At 66.0% G+C, this 17,347-nt stretch overlaps 1 protein-coding gene across 4 annotated transcripts; it reads left to right on the top strand.

Moving 5' to 3' along the window:
* Nucleotides 1–1,908: 1,908 nt before the first annotated feature.
* FGFRL1 (fibroblast growth factor receptor like 1) lies at nucleotides 1,909–14,234 on the top strand. Of its 4 annotated transcripts, XM_079154898.1 has the most exons (7): nucleotides 2,554–2,819; nucleotides 3,176–3,404; nucleotides 11,314–11,586; nucleotides 12,593–12,673; nucleotides 12,763–13,047; nucleotides 13,123–13,476; nucleotides 13,616–14,233. In XM_079154898.1, exons 2-7 carry the CDS (start codon nucleotides 3,314–3,316, stop codon nucleotides 14,038–14,040), a joined length of 1,509 nt encoding a protein of 502 aa, XP_079011024.1. In that variant the 5' UTR covers nucleotides 2,554–2,819; nucleotides 3,176–3,313; the 3' UTR covers nucleotides 14,041–14,233. The 4 variants fall into 4 exon arrangements, with proteins under 4 accessions (XP_079011023.1, XP_079011022.1, XP_079011021.1 ...); XM_079154897.1 differs by lacking the exon at nucleotides 2,554–2,819 and adding an exon at nucleotides 1,909–1,960 and having other exon boundaries at nucleotides 12,763–13,476; nucleotides 13,616–14,234; XM_079154896.1 differs by having other exon boundaries at nucleotides 2,546–2,675; nucleotides 12,763–13,476; nucleotides 13,616–14,234.
* The last annotated feature ends 3,113 nt before the right edge of the window (nucleotides 14,235–17,347 follow it).

Below are 17,347 nucleotides of genomic sequence, written 5' to 3'. Positions count from 1 at the left end.
ACCTCACAGCTTTGCCATCAGCCACATCTGCCTTTTTCGTAGGAGGCACTTCATTTCCACTTCTGAAAGTTCACTTTGAAGCTAGAGACCCACGGGGGTCTTGGCCTTCCACTTGCAGAGCCAGGGGCCAGCACGCCCCTGCAGAAAGAGGGCACATAAGGAGCGAATTAAGATTTACGGGGCTTACCTGCGCAGACAGGTGGGAGCCAGAAACTCGCGCAAGCCCCATGGTAATGCAATGGGGTCAGCTCGAAGACCGGGTGCTAGGCCCAGGGAGCAGCCTCGCCCTAGGTTTCACTTTTAAAGGGGCAGGGCTTGCACGGGCCACACTGGTTCCGTGTTCCGGGACCCCGTCACAACAGGTCGCGGGAGGTGGCAGCGCCCAGGGCTCCAGCGGCCTCGGCCCAACCGGACGCTGCGCGGTCTGCGGACTTCGACGTGGCGGGGCGGGGCCGTCAAACCCCGGGGAGCCGCCGCGCCCTGCGCCTCCGCCAGGGGGCAGCGGGTCCCCGCGCCGCCAGAGCCGAGCGCCCGCAGGGCGGGGCGGGGAGCATGGGGAGGGGAGGGGAGGGGCGGGGAGGGGCCTGGAGAAGCCAGGAGCTCCAGGAGTACAGGGTGGGAGGGACTGGGTGTAGGGGACGTGGTGGGTAGCGGGCAGGAGATGGGAGGGGGGAGCAGGTGAAGGGGCTGGAGGAGCAGGGGGTGGGAGGGGGTAAGGGTCAGGGGGTGGGAGAGTGGGAGGAACGGGGTGTAGGTGGGGTAGTAGGTGGGAGGCGCGGGGCTGTGAGCCACGTAAGGGGACAGAGGACTGGGGGCAGGCCTGCTTGTTTCTACACACTCTGGTCGCTGCACCTGTCCACGACCCCTCCCCACTGCCCACCTTATCCCCGCCCTACCGGGCCAACTCCTACTTCGGGTCACCCGGCACTTCAGAGCCACCTTTACAAACACTGCCCTTAGCAGCTGCACACCTGTTGGAGCTCTTCACGCTTGGGTGGTGTCTCCTCGCAAATCTGTCTGTGAAGTCTAGCCCTACCTCATGCTAACCCAGACTTCTCCATTCACCTGCCTGTTTTGTTCTGGAACACCTGTCTGTGAGGCCCAGCCTCAGCCCAACAGTCCTCAGGTGCCCCAGAGGCAGGATCTGTGGACTGCTTATGAAATAGGGCCCTGGGGTTCCGTCTGGCCTCCTACATGCCTGGGAGGATTGCCCGTGGGGGCCTAGACCTTAACCCAGGGTGCCATGGGCTTGCCTCCACCCACCTACCAACTGGCTGAGACACAGGATTCTGGACTGGACACACTGACCTTCAAGGCCTTCCCCAGCTTAGTCTTCCCTGGAAGGCTTCCTGAAGAGGGGGCCCCTGAGCCCAGAGAGGATAGGCTGTTCCCATCATGGTTCTTGAGGGAAGAGCAGCAGGCAGAGGTCCCTGGAGCATGCAGAAGTTCCCCAGGGGAGGGCGATTTGGCCAGAGTGGAGGGACAGGAGACACTGCTGGTGGGTAGGCCCCAGGCTTCCAGGGCCTCAGAGGTGATGGGTTTTGTGTTGAGAAATCTGGGGGCACCATGTAAAGGCTCTTGATTCTGACACAGTGACGTGGAGGAGACACCATGGGGAGATTGGCTGGCCACTCATGCCAGAGAGGATTCAGGGTGGAGTGCTGGAGGGAGGTGGGGAGGCCTGGAGCCAGTGTGAGCCTGTGCTGAGCAGGTGCTGCTAGATGGCTTGGGTCCTGCACCATGTCAAGCCGTGGGCAAATTACCTGTCTTCTCTGTGCCTGTTCCTCCCATGGGTACCAGGGGACAGCAGGGCGCCTGCCTGGTAGAGAGGACCAAAGGGAGTGCTGCTGCTGCTCCTCCTCCTCCTCCTATTTATTATTGCTGTCCTTGTGATCACTATCGCCAGTAGGTGAATGGCAGGGAAGCCTCCAGGGGGACTGTGGGACCATACCTGCCCTCGGTAAGGGCACTAGGGAAAGCTGGGGGCCTGGGGGAGGACCTCTGTGGCCTCCATCACCCAAGACTTGCCCCCGACCCCGTCCCATCCAAGAGCAGCTTGGGGTCACCTCGCCTCCCAGTGACTCCCCGGGTCGCGGACCTCCAGGCCAGGGAGCGTCCTGTGGCCGTCCAGTTCGCCTAGTCCCGGGCTGAGGATCGACGGGACTGGAGATCCGCAGGCAAGGGCCAGCTCCGGGGCCGAGGGAACTCGGCCTGGGCACGCGTCGGGGCAGGTGTGGGGTGGGCGCCGCGGCCAGAGCTGGCCAGAGCTGGGCAGCTCTGGTGGCGCGCAAGGTCTCGCCGGCGGGCGGGGGACGCAGCGGGGCTCGGCGGGGCGCTCCCCGGGGAGCGGCCCGCCCGCAGTGCCACCCGCACCGCGAGGGTTAAGACTGGAGCCCAGCGAGCGCGCGCGTGGATTGGAGCAAAGTTTCGGGGCGGGGCGGGGCGCGGGGCGGGGCGGAGCGCGCCGATTGGCTGGAAGTTGTGCGGGGCGGGGCGCGCGGCGGGCTCGGCGCTCGCTCCGGGAGAGTTGACAAAGCCCCGCAGGGAAGGACGCCTCGCGGCGCGGCGCCCCGGGCCCCTCGCCCCGCCGCCCCGCGTCCCGGCTCGCCGCCTGCCGACCCGGACGGCGCACCCAGCGCCCCAGCCCGGCCCCGGCCCGAGCCGCCCGCGCCCAGGTAGCGCCGCCCCGCCCCAGGCCGGGCCCGGGGGCGCGGGGGGCGGGATGCGCCGCCCGGGGCGGCGATGACCGCGGCGCGCTGCCCGCGGGCCGGGCCCTGACCTGCCGCCCGCCGCGCGCTCTCACGCCGAGCCCCGCCGAGGTGAGCCCCGCCGCGCGCCGGGGACCCCGGGTGGGCGCGCTGGGAGGGGCGGGGTGCGGGTGGGGACAGGCGGCGGCGGTCCGGGTGCGGGGCGGGGGCCACGACTCGCGCCGCCGCCGCTCCTGCCGGGCCGCGGCCCTGCCCTGCGCCCCGCCCCCCCGCACCCCACGTGGGCCCCCCAGCGCAAATTTGTCCGCTAATGGCGCAGGCGATTATCTGCGGGGCCGCTCGGTGTTGTGTGTCCCGCGGGCAGGGCCCAGTTACAAGCTCCAGGAATCCAGACGGTGTTTGGAGAGGGGGCGGCGGGGGCGGCCGGTAATTAGTGTAAACCCTTTGTCTGCCTTTGATACGCACAGCTTCTCTCCGCCGCACTTCCTCCGCCTGGAGCTCGGGCGCGGAGGGGGGCCAGACCCCGACCCCGTGGCCCTACTGGGTCTCGCGGCCCTGGGCCCTGCGCCGGTGACCGCGCCCCCACCCTAGTCGCGACCTGCGAGATGTTGCTGAGCCCCGTGCTGCTGCTGCTGCTGCTGCCGCCGCCGCTGCTGCTGCTGCTGGGGGCCCTCCCGCCGGCGGCTGCCGCTCGAGGTGAGTCCTGGCGCCCAGCCCGCGCCCTGGCCTCGGCAGCGCCGCCCCTTTCCCGCCAGCCCTGAACCCTGCCACAGTGCCCGCCTGGCACGCGCCGCTCCACCCTGCGTGCCCCACCTCATCAGGCCCCCTCACCCTCCTGGTCACCTCAGCTCACCCCTGGGGTTCCCCAGGCTTACCCTGGTGGTACCCCCAGCTCACCTGAAGGGCTCCAGTATCACTTGGCTTGCTGGCCAGGTGGGTTCCTATCGTTCCCCGCCCCCTCCCACCGGACACACTTCCACACATACCTGCAATGGAGGGCAGCTAGTCACCCTGTGGATTATTGGGGAGTGGACTGTTTGTGGCCACATGATACCCAGTTGGGTCTGGGAAACTTGCAGAGACCCCCAGAGTTGTCAGACCAACTTAAGGGAGACATTGGTGATGTCACATTCTTGCCATGTGAGACTCTTCCTGACCTAGCCTCCCAATCAGCCCAGCCGGGGACCTTGGGCCTCGTGGCCCCCAGCAGGCGGTACATGGTAGAAGCAGAGAGGAGGCAGGGTCTGTAGAACAGGAGGGCCAGCGTTGCTGTAGGGCCGAGCTTGAGGCAACACCTGCAGACCAGGCTTCAGGGTCACCCACTGCCTGTGTAACATATGCCACACTGTGACCTGGGCACCGCTTCATCCATCTCCTGTCCAAGTGGGCAGCTCTGACCCTGGACCTGCCCCGGCAAGGGGCATCCGCAGCTGATGGGTGTCGCATGTCTGCAGACTCCTGTCCGCCATGTTCAGGATCAGGAGGGCACTGCTGGCCTCCCCCATGGTTAGGTGGGACTGTGGCCAGGCCAGCCCTGTGGGTGTGTTGACCACTCAGGATCGTCCTTGCTCTGTCCACCAGTCCTCTGAGGCCTTGCACCCCTCCCCCACCACCCAGTGAGCGCACCGAGCCCAACCTGGCCTTATATGGCCACATTCGGGCACGGGCGTCGACCCAGGTGGGCCTTATGCCACCGTACAACCCCCCCGCCCGCCGCCTGCTGGGGACTGGCTGGCTGGAGGGTGGGGGCTGCCCAGGAGGGGCAGGGCTGGGCAGTGCCCAGGGCACCACGGGTACTCAGGCCATGCCGGGTAAGCCCCACCACAGCCAGTGACCCAGGCTTGGATTCCTCTTTTATCTGCTTGGACTCCCCCATCTTTGCACCTGCCTGCTCTCTGACCACTCAGCCAGAGGCTCTGGAGGCCTAGCCTGACATGGTCACTGGCCAGACTTTGAGGCTGACTGGTGGATCGCAGTGGGTGGGCAGGGCCTGCCCCTTTGCTGAGGGACCCTGAGGAGCCACCCCCACCCCCCTTGTGCCCCTTGGCTGCGGCCTTGGGGCTGCACCTCATATCCGGCCCTGGCAGCACTAGGGAGCCAGGAGGAGCTGCGTTCCAAGGCAAGGGCCTCTGTGGTTTGGGGTGGAGGTGGGGAGGACTGTGTTTCCTGAGTGGTGCTCATTTCCCCTCCAGGCCCAGCCTGGACTGCAGGGGTGAGTCCTCTGTGTGTTCCACTCCTCAGGAGCAGGTCAGCCTGGACCCTCCGGGGGCCTTGGAGTGGCTGTGGCATGGGGCTGCTTTGTAAAGCTCTTTCCCTGGGGTGGTGCAGTCTCTGGAACGGGTACGTCTCCAGATCCAGATCCTGCCTTAAAAGTTCCCCTTTGCCCAAAGTTTCACAATCTTGGTGGGTTTGTCTCAGAGTGTTTTCTCATATTTGAACAAAGATAGGGTTTGGCGTTCTCCATTCCATTTTACTTCTTGCAGTGGGGACTCGAAGTTTGAAGTGAAATACCTTATGTGCAGAGCTTTGAGAGAAGTCCAGTTGGGCCTTCTGAGAAGTGCTGCTTTGAGCTCTTGCAAGGACAGCCTGGGGGTCAGACTGAGCAGCCGGCCCTCTGCCCTCTGGACCCAGCCGCCATACTTAGGGCAAACTGGCCCTGACCCATGGTCAGAGTGCCTGCCGTGGCCACCAGTGCCGCAGGGCTGGCGTGTTCTGGACGATGGACACGGAGGCTGATGGGCGATGGTCAGAGTGGTGTGCAGCGCTGACCTCTGCCACTGGCCTGGTCGCAGGAGGCCTCCTTTGGTCTGCGGTGGCTGACCAGGGTGCAGCTGAATCTGATCTGGGCGTGTGGGAGTAGGGCCCAGGCACTGTGGGGGGCTGTGGGCCAGCCTCCCCATTCACGTCTGGCCCCTACTCCTGCAAGGGGAAATGAATTGCTGTCCCCTTCAGGGGAGGGGGTCGGAACAAAGTCGCCTTTGGCTAGCTCCTTTGTCCTTTGTGCGGGAGAGCTGGGCCTCCAGGCTCAGAGCTGCCTTTCAGCCCTTCTGCCCTGTGCGCGGCCCTGACTGGGGAAATGTTGGTTTTTCCCCAGCTGAGGCCTCCAGCCTCAAGCTGCCTGCCCCCACCTCAGGCTTTGCTGACAGTGCTGGGGGCAGTGGGCCATGGCCCCATGGGCTTGCCCACGCAGCTGACCACCTGCCTGCCATGCAGCCAAGGCCTGGTGCCTGGCCCATGCTGGTAGCCTCTGCCCCATTCTGTGCTTTGTTTGGTGACTGCCCCAGTGGGTGGAGAAAAAGGTGTGCCCAGGCCACTGTCCCCACACCTGGGGGATGCCCTCCCATTTCTGCCACCCACTCCTCCTGGTGGTCACTTCACACTCTTGTCCAGGCCTCAGAGTACCCAGCCTGACTGTCCTTGGGTAGAGGAGAGTAGGGGCTGCAGCCCCAGGTGTCCACAATCCAGGATGGCTGGGTGGGGGCAGAGCAGGGTGTGGGAGTAGAATGGGCTTCTTGGGGTGGGGCCAGGCAGGCCTAGGAGAGCTGTGTCCTTCAAGAGTAGGAGGCAGCCTCAGCCAGGGGTCTCTGCCCGCCTGGGAGTGTTCAGAGGGCTCCCCATTTGGCAGGAAGCAGGACCCCTCTTCTTCCTGCCCAGAGAGTTTATTTCTTGAGAGATTTATGTGAACTGGCCCGGGATTGTGGAGACAGTGACGGGGCCCTGGGTAGTGGGTGGGGAGGGAGCTCTGTGCTGCCCTGGCCTGTGAGCAGGACTGGCAAGCAGGGGAGGCCCAGGCCCTTGGGAGCATGGTGACACCTAAGGAGTGCCTCAGGGAACCTGGGTTCCTTGTCCAGTGTCTCCTCTGCTCCCTGCAGCCTACCCCGCAGAGTCCCAGGGTGCCTGTGGGGCTCCAGCCCTTTGCCACACGCTGGCTGCCGGTGGCACAGTGTGGCACTGTGTGGCCCTGTGTGGCGGCTGCACCCTGTACCCTTCAGGGACCTGGCCAGTCCCACCAGGGCAGCTCACTTGCCTGACACCCACACATCCTCGGCCTGCCCTTGAGGAGTTGGTCACGTGAGCAGCACCCAGGCTGGCAGTGTCCAGAATGCCTAGACTGCTCCCCTGGTCCTACCCGCGGGCTAAGAGCCCCTGGAAGGGATCACATGTCAGCCTAACACCTGACCTCTGACCCAGAAGTCAGGAAACAGCCTGTTGACAGGTCTGAGATTGGAGGCTGCTGGGCTAGGGTCAGGGCTGTGCAGCGGATGGGCCCCTCTGGGTGGCTGCCATAGTACCTGAGTTTAGGATGTGGCCCATCTGGTTGGCATTGTGGGATGGTGAGGGGGAGGGGTGACTCAATGTCTAGTGGGCCTGCTAAGGTTTGGACATGGGACCGGGTGGCCTGGGTCTTTGGGACACCCCTGGGCAGGTACTGTGGCACTATGCTGTGGGCAGTGTGCGTGTACCCCTCCAGGGAGGGGCCCCATCTGGTGACATTGGTGCTCCCTGCATGTGAAGTGTCTGGGAGCCTTGAGTCCACAGGTGTGCCCATCCACAGCTCCCAGGGGAACGTAGACCTGAAGGCCAGGTGCCATCTTCAGCCCCCCGGCCACCCAAGCCTGCTGTCTTGCCTGGTGGCCACTGCTGGGCAGCAGAAGGGCCAGCCGCTCCAGCCAGTTTGCCGGCACAGCCTCCCTCTGCCATGCCCAGAACGGCCTGGTTTCTGGGGCAACCACCTGTCCTGCGGGTCCTACCAGTTCAGCGGCAGATCCCGTGGGCCTGACCCCCAGGGTGTCCTGGGCTCCTGGCAACTGGCCCTGGGCCTGTGCACATGTGTCCGGTGCACGTGTGTGTGTGCACTGTGCGTGTGACCTGCTTGTGTCTGGGCCACTCAGAGATGGGCAGAACCTGGCCCCAGATACCTCGTGGGCAGCTGGGCCTATGACAGTCACCTCTGTCTTCCCTCCTGGGAATGGCCCTGCTCTTGTTTGTCTTCCCAGGGTGGGTGCTGGCCCTGGGGAACTTGTATCTGGATTTCCCACCTCACTCCTGAGCCGGGGCCCCAGGTATGGGTGACCATGTGTGGGTGATGAGGGCTGTAACACCCTTGTACCCAGAGGCCCAGGGCAGTGCCTTGGGAGTTGGGGTACCAGCTGCAGAGATTCACACCTGGCCGTGGCTGGGCAGATGCCTGGTACAGGGTGGCAGAGGGCTCTGCTGGGCCTGCTTCTCCTCAGCTTTCTGGCTGGAGTATGCTTCCTGAGTCCCCTACAGGCCACTTTCTCCTGTAGGAGGGGGCCTACAGGCTTCTGGCTAGTTGACCCTACCCCATAGCTAGGCCCACTGCCTGGCCAGAGGATTCCTTCCAGGCTGGAAATTCCTGGGGCTTGCTGGGCACCAAACTGGGCTTGAGCTGGGTCTCAAACGCTCACACCTGCATGGTGCCCAGGGGACAGATCTGTGCCCACACCTAGAGCAGCCCCTCTGGAAAGGAAGTTCAGGTCAGCAGGTGGGGTCCTGGGGTGGAGGGCTGCTCTATATTCTGGTACCCACTCCACTCCCGGACCTGGAGAGGGGCCTGTTCCCCTGGGTGCCACCTCCAGCCAGGCATCTTGACCCTGATGCCATGGCTCCCGCACAGACCCAGCATGCCTTCTGCCTAGAAGCTCCTCTGTGGTCCCCACTGGGTCAAGCATCCCAGCTGACTGACTGGGCTGGGCTGGGCTCTGAAGAGGTGGGGTGAGTGCCTGACTCTGCTGGGCCCATCTGACCTGGGCTTCTAGGTTCCGAGTGCTGCCGGGCAGCTCCAGCAAGAGGGTCAGGCCTTAGCCCTTTCCCTAGGGCCTGACCCTCATCCCCGCAGGCAGCCGGTGTGTGTGCAGCTCTGTGTGCCCACCTCACGTGGGCTTTCTTTTGGGGCAGAGCCTCCTGTGTCCCATGCTGGAGCAGGTCTGACCCTCCCGTGTCCATTCCCCACTGCCCCCATCAGAAAAGCAGCACACCCTCTTTCTCCCCCTCTGCACAGCATCTGCATCCTGCCTGCGCTGTGCCTCCTTGGGGCCTTGACTGCACACTCTGCAAGCTGGGAGCTCCTGGAGGACCTGGGTTCAGGCAGGCACCCTGGCTGGGCTCAGGGCATGACTGCTGACCCCAGCCCCTGACCCAGAGCTGCCTCCCAACCAAGCTGTCCTGAGGCAGAATGTGGGGTACCCTTGCTGCCTGTGGCCCTCAGGTCTTGCCTCAGTTTCCTCACTGGCTGAGTGGTCCTCCAGCCAGTCCAGGTGGAACAGTGAGGCTGTGTCTCCTAAGCTAAATATAGAACCGAGGCGGCCAGCCTGCAGGCTCTATTCCCAGGACTCTGGGAGCCAGGCTTCTGCGGGCCTTGTGTGTGGGGTACGGTGGATGTGGGCAGGGCCGGTGGGGCACTGTGTGCTTTAGGATGAGGCTGGCTCCTGGCCAGGCTGCTGCCAGCCTGTTCCCCGGCGCTGTGTGCAGGCTGGCCCTGGGGGCCGTGCTTCCAGCCATCGGTGTCACTGGCTCTGCCTCTCTTCCCAGCAGTAACGGCCGGCAGGGGTCCCTACCTAGCCCTCTGTACATCCACCCTCTGGCTCCTGCCCATATGTGCATCCTTCCCCGGCTTCTCTTCCTTCTGAGGGGCAGGGAGGGCCTGGGCAGGGCGGACCCTCCAGGGTGCAGCAGGGCAGCTCTTCCCAGGACTGGGGTCCGCAGCAGCCTGACTGTGGGCAGCTCCCAGGCAGCCCCAGGCTCCCTTGACAGTCATGTGTGCGTATGCCTGTGCACACCTGTGTGTGCTGCCTTGTGTGCGGGTATCTGTCCAGGAGACCCTGGGCACTGGGCCAGCTGGGGTGGCCAGAGCAGGACCTTGGCCACTCCTTCATTGTCCTGCAACCGGGGAGTCCTGTGAATGGTGGAATTTCAGATAGTGACAGGTGGTGGGCAGGGTCTGCCTGGGAATGGGGCTGGGACCCTGAGAGGGCTGGGGAGGGGCCTCGGAAGCCCATGTGTCTGTGGGCCTGGTGGTCCCTCCTGCCGTGAGCTGGGGGTGCCCGTCCCTGAGACAACTGCACTTGGGCCATGGGAGTGAGGTCAGTGGGGAGGCAGCTGCAGCTCCTTGCCACCTTTCTCTCTCCCCTTCCGAGGGGACTGGGGAGGCTGGTGAGGAGAGGCTGCTGGGGAATCCCAGTTGGCAGTGCCCAGGCCCCACGGCAGGGAGTGGGGACCCACAGCGGTGAGAGAGGGAGAGGTGGGCCTGAAGTGTCCCAGAAAGGCAGGAGGGCTGGGCTGGGCGGGTGTGGCTGGAGAGCAGGTGCTAGTGGGTGCTGGGAGAGCCGCCTTGGGGACGCCGCCCTGCTGCCCGGGAGCCCCTTCCCTGGGCTCGCCCACCTGTGGAGAGGAGGAGAGCCCTGTCTGAGGACGCCTGGGCCCGCCGCAGGCTGCAGCACTCAGCTGGTAACTGCTCTAAAGCAGCTCCAGCTGGCCACGGAATGTTGGCCCGCCGCAGCCGTGCTGGGCTGCCGCGTGCTCTTGGTGCCTCCCTGCACCTCCAACCTGGTGGGCAGGGATGATCTTGGCCGGGGTGGTCGCAGAATGGGTGGACAGCTTCCTCGTGGTGTCTCTCCTGGTTCAGGGGTGCAGATGGTGAGGTGCCTGAAGGGGCAACACACAGAAGGTCCCAAGCCTCTGTGGTCCTCACCCTGGCTCAGCCTCCCTTCCCAGAGGTGCCTCCTGCCCATAGTCCCATGTTTCCAACGCCCACACATCCTGTGCTCTGGACCCTGGTTCCCAGCCAGTGGTTACCTGTCCCTGCAGTTCAACCCACAGGCACCTGACTGGGGTTGGTGGGGAGGAGGCTGGCTGGGGTGGGGTGCATGGGCAAGGGGTGCCAGCCCAGGACAAGCCTTCCCCAGGGGCAGCCAGTGGAGCCTGGGCCTCTGCCTCAGGCCCGTCCTGTGACGCCACACCAGGGCTGGCTCTCTGGGCCTCCTTACTGATGCTGCCCAGGAACTGAGACAGAGGGAGTGGCCATGGAGACTGGGCGCACAGCCTGCCCACAGGCACGCACAGCAGTGACCACTTTGGGCACACCTGGCTCTCCTGCAAGTGGCAACTCCAGCTGACCATCGTGCCCACCAGTTGTGGAGGCTGTGAGGTTGCTGCCCCTTGCCCAGGCCTGGGCAGGCCCTAGGATGGAGATGCCCAGCCGGGAGCCTTCACCTGCGCCTGTCCTGAGGACCTTGTCCTCGCTGGCCTGGGGCCCTGGCTCCCGCCCTGTGACAGGCGACGGCCCTGCTCTCTGAGTTGAACTCCAGGAGGGGTTGTGAAGCAGGCTGTCCCACCCCTCTGGGGCCCCTTCCTCCTCTTCCTTCACAGGGACCCTGCCACTGGGTGCTGGAGGCTGCCCAGGCGAGGAGCTGGGTGGGTGACCCCGGGCCCTGGTGGACATGGGCTGCTGTAGTCCAGGGGCCTGCGCCTGGGGCCGCCCTTGCCTTCTTGCGGTTCCTGAGTGAAGTGCGGGTGGAGCCAGGCAGGGAGAGCCCTTGTCCCCTCACACGCCCCCTCCCTGACCAAGCCCTCTGGTCTCCTACAGGCCCTCCGAGAATGGCAGACAAGGTAGTCCCACGGCAGGTGGCCCGACTGGGCCGCACTGTGCGGCTGCTGTGCCCAGTAGAGGGGGACCCACCACCGCTGACCATGTGGACCAAGGACGGCCGCACGATCCACAGCGGCTGGAGCCGCTTCCGGGTGCTGCCCCAGGGGCTGAAGGTGAAGGAGGTGGAGGCGGAGGATGCGGGCGTGTACGTGTGCAAGGCCACCAATGGCTTCGGCAGCCTCAGCGTCAACTACACTCTCGTCGTGATGGGTCAGTTAGCGTGGGCCAGAGGTGGCGGGCCGGGGCGTGTAGGGGGGTGTGCACCTGGGGACCACGCCTGGGCCAGGTGAGCCAGCGTGGGCCTGCGTGGCCCTGCCCTCTTTGCTCAGCCTGCGCTCGGCCCTCCAGGATGTGGACAGGACCCAGGACGCGCCGGCCTTGGCAGCTGGACCTCTCCTGCTCCTCGGCCTCCTCCAGGCAGCAGGGTGGAGACGGGGGCCCCAGGCGGTGGTCCCACTGCAGGGCCCCCCTCAGGCCCGGGCTTGGCAGGGTGCGCCTGGCGTGGACATGGCGTTGAGGATCGGGTTTCAGAGTTCAGAGGGACCGCCGGGAAGCGAGTGGCCTCTCTGTTCTCTGCCCTGGGGCCTGGGCACTGGGGAAGGGACAGGTGTCCCAGGGACACGCCCTCCACATGTTGGTACCGGGCACTAGTGCCCTGCCCCTCCCGTCTGGTCCCCGGTGTGGGGCCCAGGCTGGCCCAGTTTCAGTGGCCGTCCAGGGTGGCAGCCTGACAGCCCGGCCCCGGGTCCCAGGCTCAGTGGACACGGCTGCTGCTGCAGGCGAATGGAGGGACATTCCTCGGCAGGCCCTGCCCCTGGCACTCCCGAGGCCCAGGGGCCTCTGCTGTGGAGTGGGAATACCACGCACACCCCACTGTCCTCGCAGAGGGACGGTGGCCGGGTGGAATGTCAGCCACGTCTCCTCACCAAGCCCTCGGCCCCTTGATGTGGGCTAGGGTTACCGCAGCTGCTGGCTGGCCCACCCCTCCTCTCCCGGGGCCTGCAGACCCCTGGAGCCTGGGGGAGGGTGGCCCTGCACACACACCCGTGCCTGTCAGGGTCACCTGCACGCAGGCAGCAGACCGGGGCCCTTGCCCAGCTGTCCCTGGGTTCTGAGCTGAGGGTGTGTCCACAGCCCCGCCTGGGCTCCAGGGCCCCCCCAGCGGGGGCGTGTGGGGCGCCCTCTCACTGCCTCCTGCGGCCCCCTCTCTCTGCAGACGACGTCAGCCCAGGGAGGGAGAGCCCAGGGCCCAGCGGCTCCTCAGGGGGCCAGGAGGACCCTGCCAGCCAGCAGTGGGGTGAGCGTGGGCCGGGCGTCACCATCTGCCCGGGGCGGGGCGGTGCCCGTCTGGTGCCCTGACCGCCCTGACCACACCCTGCCCCGCAGCACGGCCCCGTTTCACCCAGCCCTCCAAGATGCGGCGCCGGGTGATCGCACGGCCCGTGGGCAGCTCTGTGCGGCTCAAGTGTGTGGCCAGTGGGCACCCCCGGCCTGACATCATGTGGATGAAGGATGACCAGGCTCTGACGCGGCCGGAGGCCAGCGAGCACAGGAAGAAGAAGTGGACCCTGAGTTTGAAGAACCTGCGTCCTGAGGACAGCGGCAAGTACACCTGCCGAGTGTCCAACCGGGCAGGCGCCATCAACGCCACCTACAAAGTGGACGTCATCCGTGAGTGCGGGGTGGGTGGGTGGTGGGTGTGCCCATCAGGGCCAAGGAGCTGGCCAACCGCCCGTCCCTGCGCAGAGCGGACCCGCTCCAAGCCCGTGCTGACGGGCTCGCACCCCGTGAACACCACCGTGGACTTCGGGGGCTCCACCTCCTTCCAGTGCAAGGTGCGCAGTGACGTGCGGCCGGTGATCCAGTGGCTGAAGCGCGTGGAGTACGGCGCCGAGGGCCGCCACAACTCCACCATCGACGTGGGCGGCCAGAAGTTCGTGGTGCTGCCCACAGGCGACGTGTGGTCACGGCCCGACGGCTCCTACCTCAACAAGCTGCTTATCGCGCACGCCCGCCAAGACGACGCGGGCATGTACATCTGCCTGGGCGCCAACACCATGGGCTACAGCTTCCGCAGCGCCTTCCTCACCGTGCTGCCAGGTGCGGCCAGCCCACGCCCGCTGGGGCTCACAGCTGCCCGCTGGGGTGGGTGCTCCCTCCGGCCCGGGGGCGGGCAGGGGCCCCGGGGGCTGTCCACGCCTGATGCTGCCCTCCCAAGCCCTTCCCGTCTCTCTTGCAGACCCCAAGCCGCCGGGGCCACCTGTGGCCCCCTCGTCCTCAACCACCGGCCTGCCCTGGCCTGTGGTCATCGGCATCCCAGCCGGCGCCGTCTTCATCCTGGGCACTGTGCTGCTGTGGCTCTGCCAGGCCAAGAAGAAGCCCTGTGCTCCTGTGTCTGCACCCCCGGTGCCCGGCCACCGTCCCCCTGGGGCGCCCCGGGACCGTGGCAGTGGTGACAAGGACACGCCTGCCCTGGCCGCGGGGCTGTGTGCGGAGCATGGGTCCCCAGGCGCCCCCCCGCACCTGCTGGGCTCGGGAGCGCCTGCCGGCCCCACACTGTACTCCAGGCTCTACACGGACGTGCACACGCACACGCACTCGCACACGCACGCCCACGTGGAGGGGAAGGTCCACCAGCACCAGCACGTCCACTACCAGTGCTAGACGGCTGCCAGCTTGCATGCCGTGTCCACGGCGGGCAGGGAGGCTGGGAGGGACACAGGTCGGGCTGGGGAGAGAGGCAGCACCCGGTCCCTGTGTGAGGCACACGTGTTGGCTGTGCACAGAGACGCGCTGGCGATGGACACGTGCAGACCAGGGACATGCTCAGCAGGGGACACACAGCAGGGACGCACGTGCAGACCAGGGGACACACCAGGGACACGTGTGCAGACCGGGGACACGCCGCCCTCGGGAAGACGAGCAGTGTGTCTCGTGGTGTCTTGTAGCCACAGCTCGTAGATCAAGGCCTCTCCCTGTGCTGTGGGGAAGGTCTCGTGGCCAGGGTCACTCTCACACCTCCACCTGTGTACCTGCCCAGCTTGGTGGCCGTGTCTGCCTCTGCCACCCTGGGTGCCCAGTGTCCGCCAGCACCCTGGCCTGGTGGGCAGAGCAGCTGAGGCTGGCAGGGGACTTGCTTCCTCTCCCACTCCCAGAGAGGGGGCCTTGATATTTATGTTTAAGAGATGGAGGAGGGCTGGGCCACAGGACTCTGGCCCGGCCTTGCTGCCTTGCTGGTGTCCACACCCACCGACCCTGCCCAAGGTAGCCTGTGCCTCTGTGACTTCATGTAGCATTTGAGCTGAAGCCTCCTATATTTAATTTATTTTGTTAAAGCAGTGTGCATCCTGTTCCTCTGTGCTGTTTCTACCTGGGTCTGGTGGTGTGCGTCTCCTCTGGGGAGGCTCACCAGGTTTGCTCCAGTAGCAGCATGGGGCCTGGGGTTCTGGCTGGCGCTGTGTGGGCCCAGCTGCACACCTGCACCCTGTGCACTTGGCCAGACCCCACCCCTGGCTCAGGGGTGTGCCTTCTGGGCTTCACTTCCTGGGGCTTCTTGATGGCCTGTGGGAGCTGGGGTGGGACCAGCCCAGGTCACCGTCGCTCTCCTCAGGAATCCATCTTGGTCCTGGTGTGCGGGGGGCAGCTGGCTCCCCAGCAGCCATCACCCTGTGCCCTCCAGCGGCAGGGGGCTGCTTGGAGTGGCATGTGGTCTCTCCAGGGGGCTGGCGGGTGCTGGTTTGCCCTCCTGTGGACCCCCATGCAGCACAGGACGTGGCCCCTGGCCCCTGACTCCCCAGGCCGGGCTCACTGCTGTCCTGAGGACACTGGGACCGGCCCTGGGAGAAGCCACACAGGGTGACAGGGGCCATCTGTGGCTGGCTGGCAGATGCTAGGGAGGCCTGGCCCTGGTGACTGCGGGTACGGGGTGGTTCCAGGTGGCCCACAGCTGGTAACAAGCAGACGTCCAGGCAGGACAGGCCTCGGCTGCTGCCTGGTGGAGTTTTGGTCTGGAGAGGGGAGGATGGTGTCGGGGAGACCCCAGAGGCTGCGGAGCCAGCGCTGGGCAGACCTGGTGCAGAGCTATGTGTGGGAAGCAGGGAGCTTCCTGGGGTGGGCAGGGGGTAACCGAGACCTTAGCCCAAGCCTGGAAAGAGCTGGCCAGGCCTTACTGGGTGGGAGGTCACGCTGGTGGCCTGTCTGGGCCCAGCAGGTGGTGCACGGTGGGCAGGGCAGGCTGGCCTAGGACCTGTGTCCTAAACAATATTGGCTGGGCCCTTTGGGGTCCTGGGGAGAGATGGCAGGTGGTAGGCTAGCTTCAGCTCCTGGTCAGTCGTGTGCTGGGTGTCATGCTGGGCAGGAGGCTTCCAAGGGGCAGGCCCCTTCCTGCCCTGCAGGGCCCCTGGTCCTCCCAGCCCCCGTGTGGCTGCCCTGTGCCTCCTCAGGCTGCCTCAGGGGACAGCTCTCCTTGGCTGCTGCCCTGCCAGGAGCCCAGAGGGCCTGCATTCCTGGGCTCTCTTGTCTGGGCCCTGGTGCCACCCCACGAGGACACTCTCGGCTCCCATCCCCACCCCAGCTCCCTGCAGAGGTGCCCACTGGGCACCTGGCCCTGTGCCCATTGTCCTAGTGCCCAGGATTCTAGAGGCCCTTGCTCCCTCCTACATGTGCAGGAGCAGCTGGGACACAGGTGGGCACAAGTGGGCCTGTGTGCCTCCAGCACCTGGGAGGGCAGAGCAGGGCACTTCTGAGGGACAGCCTCTTGGGCAATGTCTGAAGGACGTGGCTGGGGCTTGGGGCTCCGCTGCACACACACACATCTCGCCTGGACACTTCTGCAGGCCAGGCGCCCCTGGGGAATGGGGCAGGTGCTGTGGGTGGGACACTCACCAGGCCAAGGGCAGAGGCACCTGGGCTGGGGAGTCCTGACCCCCTCCACCAGACAAGGCCCCACGGAAGGTCAGTGGTCATCCACTGGGCTACGAGAAGAGGCAGGGCACGTCTGTGTCCACAGCACTCCCTCCCTGAGGGAACCAGCTGGGGTCAGGAGGAGATGCAGCTGGGTCCTTGGGGTGACCCCCAGGCCAGGCCCGGCTGCAGCGACTGCCGATGGACTTCAGGAGGAGACTGTCCTGGCAGGGGGCAGCGGGCAGCGGCCTGTGGGTGCTGCAGGATGTGGAGCCAGGCCTGATTTTTCCTCCAACCCATGTCCTGGCCAGTGATAAGCTGGTTGCCTCTGAAGGCCGGCAAACTTGAAAGGACGGCCGGGCCTGACACCTCGGGTGTGTCCGCTCCCCTCCCAGCCTCCTGGCTTCAAAGAGGAGTCGGAAGCCAGCCCGCAGCTGTCTCAGAGGGGGGGCGCGGTGGCCCCTGGGCACGGGGTGGTGTGCGAGGCAGCGGTGAGGGGCGCGGCCCCGCCTCGGGCCTGTGGAAGTGCCCGGCAGGGGATCCGAGCTCCAGCCAGGCCCGGGATGGGGACCCAAGGGCCTGGGACAGAAGAGGGAGCCCGGGACAGGCGTGGACTTGGCTGCGGGACTCAGGGGTCCTGTGTTGAGCAGAGAGGGGCCAGCCAAGTTGTCCCCAGCTCTCAGGTGTCAGCCGTGGGACCTGGTCTGCCCAGGCCCTGTGCAGGGCAAGGACCTGGCCCACAGAGTGGACACCTGAGTACACCCAGGCTGTGAGGCTGGCCACAAGCAGTCAGGCTGGCCTGGGGCCTCAGAGACGGCGGGGCAGGTGGCCGGGCTCCCGGGGCTGGGCTGCACCAGCACCAGGGTGGGCACAGGGAGCCCGGCCTGGTGGTGGGTTGGGCCCAAGGCCGCTCACTGCAAGAGGGTCCCGGGTAGAGCCCTCCCAGGACAAGTGCTTGGGGGCGAGGGCAGCTAGAGGCAGGACCAGTCCTGGGCTCAGCCCCATGGGGCTGGCCACGCTGCCCAGTGCCTTGGGCTGAGGAGCCTCTGGTTCCGTTTGGCCCACTGGT

Source organism: Sciurus vulgaris (genome assembly GCF_902686455.1).
Source record: "Sciurus vulgaris genome assembly, chromosome: 9".
NCBI classification, from domain to species: Eukaryota; Metazoa; Chordata; class Mammalia; order Rodentia; family Sciuridae; genus Sciurus; species Sciurus vulgaris.
The sequence above is the reverse complement of the archived record's forward strand: the minus strand, read 5'-3'. Positions and strand labels throughout refer to the sequence as shown.